A 10750-nucleotide genomic window follows, 5' to 3' on the forward strand; every position below is an offset into this window, starting at 1 on the left:
GCATTTTTAGCAGATCAACAGGTATTTTTCTATACTTGCGGGGTCTTTAAATGGATAAAACATAGAGAAATATACAGTACATGTATTAGAGGGATGTATTGCCCTGAAATACATTTTAAGGAAAGAAACTCAATGTCCACAAGGTTCTAGAAGAAATCACTAAGCCTTTTACTGAAAAAGGTTTTCAAATCAAATAAAAACAGGTACACTAAAAAAACTTTTACTGCAGGCTTAATACCTAAATTTATTGGCATTTCAGAAAATATAAATACCAAAAAATGTAAAACTATAAATAATTTTCCCTCTTAGTGCTTGTTAAACTGCAATTACAATTATCACATCCTGGTAATAAACTTTCCTCCCATTTGTATGTTGCAGTGCTGTTTATTTTGAATAGCCCCACAATGCACTTGTGTTGTACTGTGTGGCGTGATATACCCCATAGTGTGCTACACAATGCAGATCCTACTTTTGTGGTGCATTGGGAGCATACTGAAATTTGAATGGGATGCATTAATGCATTGAACGTTAATACACAATCTATTATGCATACATTAAATGCACTGCAACAGACTGGCCTGGAGTTCACAGATCAGCAAGTAAAATAATGCAAGTGAAAGACTGGAGAACTGATTTGATATATATTCACTACTAATCCATTTTCAGTCAATTAATACATATTTCTGTATGTTTAGATAGCAGAAAAAAAATCTCTACTGTCACAATAATACACTGGTAAAAAAAAAAGCCTCAGAGTATTTTATTTTTTTTTTTTTTTTACAAAAGGTCTACTCTTGAGGAGAGTAAGGATTTGCAGATATTTTCCTCCTAAGGCCAACTTCTGACACCTTTCAGGTATCTAATGAGACCCCGGTTTTCTGATCAAGATTACATAATGAAAAGTCCATTTACTAAAAATTAAATTATTTCAACAGTCAGGTTAGGGTTGTTCCAGCATCTGTTCACATGTTCGGCACAGTTCTGCTAGCTTTATCCGAGCATAATCTATTCGGTTGAGAGCCATTGTGCCATCTTTGCGTGCACTGTAACTGGAGCCTTCATGTGGCTGCCCTGTGGCTACCTGAGAAAGAAAAAAAATTGAACAAGTTGTAACAATTATTAGTCAACATACAGTATATCATAGAATATGAATACAGGCATACCCCGTTTTACGTACACTCATGAGTACAGACACAGCTTGGTCAGCTTGGCATGGCACTACTCCCAGTTTTTAACATTGGCATCTATAGGAAATCTTGGTCAGCTTGACATGGCACTGCTGCTGGTTTTAACATTGGCATCTATGAGAAATCTTGGTCAGCTTGGTAAGGCACTACTCCCTGTGTAACATTGGCATCTATGGGAATTCTTGGGAGCACCAAGAGGGGACCCAGGACTACAACATATCCTATTTTGTTGCCGACCAGCTTGTCTAGATAATCTACCATGTCATAGTCCTGGGCCACCTTAACTTGCTCCCCAAGTTTGGTGTCCCTGTCACTTATGGTTCGGGAGCAGTGCCATGTCAAGCTGACCAAGATTTCCTATACAGCTAGTGTATTTACATGCATTGAGATTGAGAAGTGAAAAAGGATATTGCTTCACTTTAAGTACATTTTCATTTTACATACAGTACATGCTCTGGTCCCATTGTGTACTTAAAAGTGGGGTATGCCTGTACAATATATTCATGACCTACCATGAACTACACTGCTTTCACAGACATCCTTTATACAGCATTTAAATAATCATGCTAAACTGTCTGTGTTGCCCAAAGCCATCCACCACATTAAAATATTTTGTTTCTAATTTTCATTATACGTTTGGTTGCCGCAACAATACAATACAGTCCTGCTTCAGCCCACTAATATATTAGTCTATAGGCAGCTACCGCTTCCTCTTGTTTCTTGCGCTTCCCCCCTAAACGTTGTACCTGTGTAAGATAACGGATCTGTCCTGAAAGCTCAGATTCCACCTTCTGCATAGAAGACGTGAACTGAGTGGCCTGTCTGTCTAGAAGACGTTCATTTGGCTTTTCTTTGGAAAGTTCCAAAATGACATTTCCTGCAAGTAGAGAAAAAAAATTATTTAATGCAGCTGTATTTATTTAATGCATCCTTTAAAAATTATTTTAACCTAATTGACACATTCAGCATTAATCCGTCTTGATATGAGCTGTGTTAAGCAAAGGGAACTGTGTAGGATATTGCAAGCTGCATGAAGCAGCCTGCGGTATACAGATAAGGTATACATGGAGTAGAACAGAGAGCATATATAATACTTGCCCTTCACTATAAAATGGACCCCTTAGGGCTTGCTTACACTTGTAGCATTGGGATGCTTTGTTTAACGCAATCCCAACACAAGGACAAGGGAAGCTGCACATTAATGTGAACTTACACTATAGCAAAATAAGGCTACTTTTGATGTCCTCGTGTAGGGACTTTGTTGGACAAAGCAAAAACCTTTGTTCACATTAGGCATGCATGGCATTCCCATACATCCCTCTCATGTAGACACAAACAACAATAAAATCCTGACAAAGGTTCTTGCATAGCAGAACTTTTTTTCCCCCATTTCTTTTCAGCACACCAGCTCAGTGAATTATTGGGATCTTTTACCAAACAAAATATTGGTGTGTGCTAAAAAGGGAGAAAAAAAGGGCATCCTGCAATGCAAGAACCTCTGTCAGATTCTATTGCTGTTTGTGTCCCTATAAAGGAGGACCAAAGTTTCTAAGCACAAGCCCTAATAAATATTGGGTTCAATTTACTAAGGCTTCAAAACCACAGGAGTATTTGCGTTAAAATAATTCACGCATTATTTAACGTAGGTACATGCAATTCACAAAAAAATGTGAGCCTGGTTATCATGGGGGTGACATTTCAGAATCTGGAAGCCCCCTTTACCAAGGGGGCCCCTAGATCCTGTGCCCCTCCTCCACGTGAATGAGTATGGAGTGTATAAGTCTTAAGGTTACAGTCATGTTAATTTTTTTTGGTGATAAAGGTTTCAATGACCTCTGGTCACAAATATCCATATTAATAACCCTTAGCTGATCAAAAATAAATAAAAAACGCGAAGTGCAGAAAAAAAAGGTAGAAAAACAAATAAAACAAACATACAAAAAATGACCACAAAATAACTTCCCAACCCCAATGTGTACAATGCTTGTTGTAAACACATCAATAAATGGTTACCTGCATTAAGCAAGATGGCAGCAATCTCCTTCTCAATTTCCTCCAAGACACGGAGCCTCTCATTAGCCAAGTTATAGGTGGCCATGAATACAAGAAACCTTCAGCCGGATTTCACAATGCACAGGTACAAGTAACTGAACTGATCCTAAATTGAACAGAAAAATTGACTGCTTATTTCTTTTTATATTCACCATTTAAATTCTGCAGTTTAATATGCCATAGTTAGACATTCCTATAGTATAATAAAAAGGGAGTAACTAATCATTACATAGCGGGGTGAACATTTTCCATAGCTGCATATAACTTCTTGATCCAAACTACAACAGTCCCCGATTTTTAATGTCTAAAAAAAGAAAAATGTATAATATATATATATATATATATATATATATATATATATATATAGTTCAACCTGTGTAGGCGTACGTGTGTCAGTGTCGATAATCATTTCCCATATCCCTAATAAGTGTTTAAGATGCACCTCTAGGAGTGTGGTAGAGAGTTCCACATTCTTACCGCTCTGACAGTGAAAAACCCCCTCCGCAGCTTAAGGTTAAACCGCTTCTCTAATCTCATTCTGTGGCCCCGTGTCCTCTTACACCCCCTGAGAGTGAATAGCTTTTTTTCCTATGCTGGAATCATGGAGGTAAACCGCCATCACGTCCCCTCTCAAGCGAGAATAAATTTAGTGCTTGTAGTTGCTCCTCCAGTCCCCTTATTAACCTCCTCCCCTCCGCGCTGTAGCGGAAGTACGGCTGCAGCGCGGACTCACATTTTCGGGAGGCCGTCTTTAAACGGCCTCCCAGTAACAGACTCCCCGCGCGCTCCCGCGAGCGCGCATCAGAGAAAATCTGTGTCGGCCGTGTCCGATCACAGATCGTGGTGAATGGCCAATCACAGCGGCCATTCACCACGTGATCGGACCGTCCAATGAGAGATGATCTCATATGTAAACATATGAGATCATCTCTCATTGCCAGCGCTCCTTCCTCACACGGAGACTGCAGTGTGAGGAAGGAGAGCAGATCAGCCGTCGGGGACAAAGAAAAAAGTAATCAGGGCACTGATCACCAGTGCCCTGATTACACAAGGTACACCAAACACACTAACTGCCCACCATCAATGCCCACAGTGCCCGCCATCAGTGCCCACAATCAGTGCCCATAGTGCTGCCAGTCAGTGCCTGCTCATCTAGGCACTGATGAGCACTGACTGGCAGCACTATGGGCACTGAGTGTGGGCACTGATGGTGCTGCCCATCAGTGCCGCCCATCAGTGCCCATCGGTGCCGCCCGTCAGTGCCCATCAGTGCCGCCCGTCAGTGCCCATCAGTGCCACCTATCAGTGCTCATCAGTGCGGCATATTAGTACCTCCTCATCAGTGCCCATCAGTGCCGCTTCATCAGCGCACATCAGTGAAGGAGAAAAATTTTCAAAATTTACTCGCAGAAAATAAGAAAAACTTTTTTTTTTCAAAATTTTCTGTCTTTTTTCTTTTTTTTTGTAAAAAATAAAAAACCCAGAGAGGATTAAATACCACCAAAAGAAAGCTCTATTTGTGTGAAAAAAATTATAAAAATTTCATATGGGTACAGTGTAGCATGACCGCGCAATTGTCATTCAAAGTGTGAGAGCGCTGAAAGCTAAAAATTGGTCAGGATGGGAAGGGGGTTTAAGTGCACAGAAGGCAAGTGGTTAATTTAGTAGCCCTTCTTTGGACTCTCTCCAGCTCTAGCACATCCCTTCTGAGGACTGGTGACCAGAACTGGATGGAATACTCCAGATGTGGCCGGACCAGAGTTTTATAAAGTGGCAGCATTATAGATTTATCTTGAGAGAATATCCCCTTTTTTATGCATGCTAATATTCTGCTGGCTTTGGTAGCTGCAGCTTGACATTGCATGCACAGTCTGTCTTCCACTAGGACCAACAGATCTTTCTCTATCCTTGACTCCCCCAGAGGTTCTCCCCCCCAGGTGAGTAGTTTGCGTTTATGTTCTTAGCCCCCCAAGTGCATTATTTTACATTTCTCCACATTAAAACTCATTTGCCATGTAGTTGCCCACTCCATTAATTGGTTTAGGTCTTTCTGTAAAATTTCTATATCCTGCTGTGAAGTTATTGCCCTGCTTATTTTTGTATTGTCCGCAAAACTTAGATTGAGCTATGTATCCCTTCCTCTATGTAATTTATGAATTAATTAAACAGAATTGGTCCCAAGACAGAACCTTGTGGTACCCCACTTAACACTCCAGACCAGTCTGAGTACACGTTATTTATCAATACCCTTTGGACATGCCCCTGTAACCAGTTTTCTATCCAAGAACAAACCTTATGGTCCCTGCCTGCAGACCTCAGCTTGTAGATTAGGCGTTTATAAGGAACTGTATTGAATGCTTTTGCAAAATTCAGATACACCACATCCACAGGCCTTCCCCTATCTAGATGGCAGCTCACTTCCTCGTAGAACGTTAACAGATGGGTCAGTCTTGCCAGACCATTCATAAATCCATGGCGATTACTACTATGATATTTTTTTCATAAGCAAATAATCAAATAAAGTCCCTATCATTCCCTCCAATAATTTACCTACTATTGATGTTAGACTGACTGGCCTGTAGTTCCCCGGAATATGTCTATGCCCTTTTTTGAATATTGGTACCACAGTGGCTTTTCTCCAATCAGCTGGTACAATTCCTGTCCGTATGCTGTCCGCAAAGATTAGGAACAATGGTCTAGCTATAACCCGACAGTTCTTTGAGGACTCTTGGGTGTAAGCCATCTGGTACTGGTGAATTTTTTGTGTTAAGCTTATCTAGTCTTTCTTGACTCCAGCCTCTGTTAGCCACGGGGGTATATCATGTGATGTGTTACTAACAATACTGTGGCGGTCAATACACCCCTCCTTTTCCTGTGTAAAAGAAGGTCAATAAAGCATTTAGTACAGTTGCCTTCTTTGTGTCATCTGTAACCATCCTCCCTTCAACATCTTTTATGTGGGCAATGTGCTCTGATTTCGCTTTTTTTCTGTTAAAATATCGAAAGAATTCCTTGGGATTTTTTTTTTTACTCTCCTCTGCTATGTATCTCTCGTAGCCTTCTTTAGCTGCCCTGATTTTATTCTTACACTTCTTATTGCATTCCTTGTAGTGTTGGAATGCTGACACCCTCTTCTACCTTCCTGTCCTTCTGATACAAGGAATACCCATGAATATTTGCCAGCCAGTCGTGTGAGCTGTCAAACCAAGTTTCTGTTATTCCCACAAAGTCTAAGTCCTCCTCGTGTAATAGCAGTTCCAGCCCCTCCATTTTATTAGCTAGGCTCCTGGCATTTGTGTATACTTCTCTCAGTGTTTCAGTGTTGTATGAATGCATATTCTTCTCAAGTTTTCTCATGCTTTGTTTTTAGTTTGACCATTAATTCACCCCTGGATTAGACGTTACAGCTATGTTATCACTACTTGATCCACTATTCCTCTCTATCCTTTGCTCACTGCTGGCTGTCACTTCCTTAGAACCCTCCCCCCCAACACCTAGTTTAAAATCTCCTACAACTTTGTGGCCATCTTTCTTTCCAATAGAGCTGCCCGATCCCCATTAAGGTGCAGCCTTTCCTCACTAAAGAGCCAACAACCGACTGAAGTCAGCCCAGTTCTCCAGGAAGTTGGAACCCAAACCCCCTCATTCCTACACCAATTCCTCAGCTACCTGTTCCATTACCTAAGCTCCTGCTGCCTCTCTGATGTGGCTCGAGGCACAGGTAGGATTTCTGAGAAAACCACCTTGGAGGTCCTTCTCTTCAATCTATTCCCTAAGTCCCTGAAATAATATTTTAGGACTCTACACCTTCCTCTTACTTTGTCAGTGGTGCCAACTGAATAATCCGTCCACCTGATCCGCGATGTGCCAAAACCAAGCACCCGGTAAACAACATACTGTTCGGTGACCATGATCTTTATGACAAATTGCCCTCTCTGTCCTCCTAATAATTGAGTCCCCTACTACCAGTACCTGTCTAACCTTTCCTGCATCTCTGCCACCCTCCTTACCAGAGCTGTCAATCCCCTGGCAGCTAGGGGAGGGCACCTGCTCCAGCACTGCCACCCCTGAGCTTATATCCCCAGCATCATGCAACTTGGTATATTTGTTGGGGTGTAAAGCTGCTTGCTCTGGGGGCATTGAACAGGAGGGAGGGGCCAGGAGCGCAGAAGAGGGACCAGAGAAGAGGAGGATCCGGGTCACTCTGTGCAAATCCACTGCAACAGAGCAGGCAAGTATAACATGTTTGTTATTTCTATAGGAAAAAAAACAAGACTTTATCGATCTTCTCTAAATCCTTAAAGTGATTGTAAAGAAGAGTGGACCAAAATCCCTCCTGAGATGTGTGCAAACCTGGTCACCAACCACAAGAAACACCTTACCTTTGTGCTTACCAACAGGGGTTTCTCCACCAGGTCATGTTTTGCTTGAGGATCAAATACTTATTTTACTCACTGAACTGCAACTTCATTTTTATAATTTATTTTCTGTGTTTTTTTCTGGATTTTTGGTTGATATTCTGGCTCTATCATTTAGAAATACACCTATGATAAAAATTATAGACACTCCATTTCTTTGTACCCTTGACTCTAGCCCAGCTTTCTGGTTTCAGGGTGGTTCCTTTCCCTTACATGGTCTTATGGAGCCACCCTTGTGTGTATGCTCCCATCAAGGACTAGAGCCAAATGCACACCAAGTGTTACTACATTGTATGCATTCCCACAAACACAGAGACATGCAGCCTAGGACAGCAAGCCGCTCCTCTACTCCTGCCTCCTCCATGCCAAAGTTCAGGGGAAGCTGCACTGGGTGATTTGGTGTCAGCTACAACAGAAAGTAGTACTTATGTGTGCACACATATGCAGCAAATAATGTGTTTGGGAAGGATTCCCTGGTGCATTTGAATGCATTAATGTAAAAAAGGTGTGGTGCTTAATACTTAACCCCACCAAAACATAAACCAGAACTAAATATCTGAATGATAGAAATGATATTAAAAGCCATGGGAGGCTTTCAGCTGCTCCAGGGAGGAGGTGTAGATTGAGAATAGGAAAGGTCCAAGAACAACAGAACCTTGGGGGAACCTGATGGAGAAAGGAAAAGGAGTGGAAGACGAAGAATTTTGAGTGACACTGAAATTGCAGTGGGATAGGTAGGATGAGAGCATGACAATAAAAAAAAAAAAGCCTGAAAAGGAAAACGAAGGTAGCCTTCACATTTAAGAATTGGTAGGCTGCAATATAATAAATGAGTGCATTTGGGTTTAACCACTTCTGGACTGGAAGGTTTTACCCCCTTATTGACCAGGCCATTTTCTGCGCTACGGCACTGCATTATTTTAACTAGCAATTGCGCAGTCATGCAACAATGTACCCAAAAAAAAAAATCACTTTTTTTCCCCATAAATGGATCTTTCTTTTGGTGGTATTTCATCACCTCTTTGTTTTTTATTTTTTGCGCGGTGAACAAATAAACGGCAACAATTTTGAAAAAAAAAAAAACAATATTTTTTACTTTCTGCTATAAAACACAGCCCAAATTTTTTTTTTAAAAATTCAAATTTTTTCATTAATTTAGGCCAATATGCATTCTGCTACAAATTTTTGTTTGAAAAGGTTTGCACAAAAGTTACAGTCTACAAAGGATGCAATATTTTATAAAATTTGTATTTATTTTTTTTACTAGTAATTACGGCAATCAGCTATTTTTAAACGGGACTGCGACATTGCGGTGGACAAATCAGACATCTGACACTTTTTGGGGACCAGTAAGACTAATATAGTGATCAATGCTAAACAAAATGCACTGTCACTGCACTGACACTGGCAGGGAAGGGGTTAACATCAGGGGCGATCGAAGGGTTAAGTGTGTCCCTAGGGAGGGCCTCCTAACTGTGGGGGGTTGCACTGATTGGGGTAAGACAGAGATCTGGGTTCCTCCATCTTGTCCCCTTGCAGAATGGCGATCTGCCTTGACTACGTAGGCAGATCGCCGTTCTGCCTCTCCTGGGGAAAATCGCGGGTAGCCTACAGACATCAGGTCTGCCAGACCCACTGATTGACATCCCTGCTAGCCAATCACAGCGGCACTATCTAGTGGCTGTTGAAGGAAACAAAGTACAGGTACATTGTTTCGCGCAATAGTGCCACACTACCGCAGTAAATACACGGCGGCCGGTAGGCAAGTGGTTAATACTGCTTTAAAGACTGTAATTTTAAAGCTGGAAGCTGATTGGTGGCATGCACAGCTGCTAAAGTAAAATTTATGATGCTCCTTGTACACTTATTTGGTTCAGAACTTTCCAGTAAAACACTTTAAAAAGGCGCTTGCGGTGCAGTTTTTAAAGGACACGTGACTCAAAAACTGTACCGAAAACGCTGTGGGGCATTGAAGGCACTTAATTTTCATTTCAATTGGGAGGAGCGTTTTTTTTTGTTTTTTTTTATCTGCAGGCATGATTTATTTTCACTGCACGCGAACCGCCCCGTGTGAAAACATTCATTGATTTTAAAGGGAAGCATTTTTTCTTGAGGTTTTCAAGCACCTTTTTGAACGCAAAAGTGCTTGAAAAGACTCCTCAGTGTGAAAGGAGCCTAACATTGAAACATCACCCCTCTTTGTTAACACCCCGCCACAAATAATCTGGTATGTGCGCACATCTCCGACAGGTATCTGGGACCTGGCAAAGCCCAGCAGCATATCAGTGCACGTGTCTGGAGTTCTGGCACACACATGTATACAGATGACGCTAGTTTCTGGTATCTGAGAGCCAGCAGAGCCCCATCACGTCTGTGCCAGACTCTTCCAGGCCCCAGATAACTGGCAGAGTGCAAGGTTGAATCTGGGTATATTCACAATCTTGTGGCACACACACGACCTTAGTAAAACTGCCTCCTGGGAATGTGACATGGCAATCCCAGCAGCCAGAAGGGGGACACATCCTTTATAGAATTGATGGCCAACCTTGGCACCCCAAATGTTTTGGAACTACATTTCCCAAGATGCTCATGCACTCTGCAGTGTACTTGAGCATCATGGGAAATGTAGTTCCAAAATATCTGGAATGCCAAGGTTAGCCATCTCTGCTTTATAGTCACCTAGGTGGGAAGATAGAAAGTGCTGCTGCACGATACTTTAAATAGAATATTAAAATGTGTCCCAGTTGTGTAATGGAGAGAGAGGAAAGAAACCAACTTAGAAGAGGTTCATGTCCTGGATGAAGGTGAACTTTACAACAAATACATGAGCTTGCATGTGCAAACGAAAGCAGAGAGGCAAGAAAGAGCGAAAATCATTGAAGGACGCAAAGTGCCTATTCCATTAAACCAACACATAGCACATCTGCAATAATAGACAGCATACCTTCTCAATAGCTTCCTCTTTAACACTACACCGGTGTTCCAAATCACAGCGCATGCGCAGTAAGTGGTTAGTGTCATACGTCACTTCCGTTACACAATCTGATGGGTAGCGGTGTTCTTTCAGAAGACCTGCACTTCCGGCTTCCCTAA

The 10750-nt window shown here is 41.7% G+C and overlaps 1 protein-coding gene across 1 annotated transcript; it reads right to left on the reverse strand.

Annotated features, from left to right (window-relative positions):
* Positions 1-760: 760 nt before the first annotated feature.
* On the reverse strand, positions 761-10706 carry MED11 (mediator complex subunit 11). Its single transcript, XM_082243580.1, has 4 exons — positions 10602-10706; positions 3201-3345; positions 1934-2064; positions 761-1081 (listed from the first exon to the last, which is right to left on the reverse strand). Exons 2-4 carry the CDS (start codon positions 3283-3285, stop codon positions 941-943), a joined length of 357 nt encoding a protein of 118 aa, XP_082099706.1. The 5' UTR covers positions 3286-3345; positions 10602-10706; the 3' UTR covers positions 761-940.
* Positions 10707-10750: the final 44 nt, after the last annotated feature.

The sequence above is a fragment of the Pelophylax lessonae genome (assembly GCF_965119305.1).
Source record: "Pelophylax lessonae genome assembly, chromosome: 1".
NCBI lineage: Eukaryota > Metazoa > Chordata > Amphibia > Anura > Ranidae > Pelophylax > Pelophylax lessonae.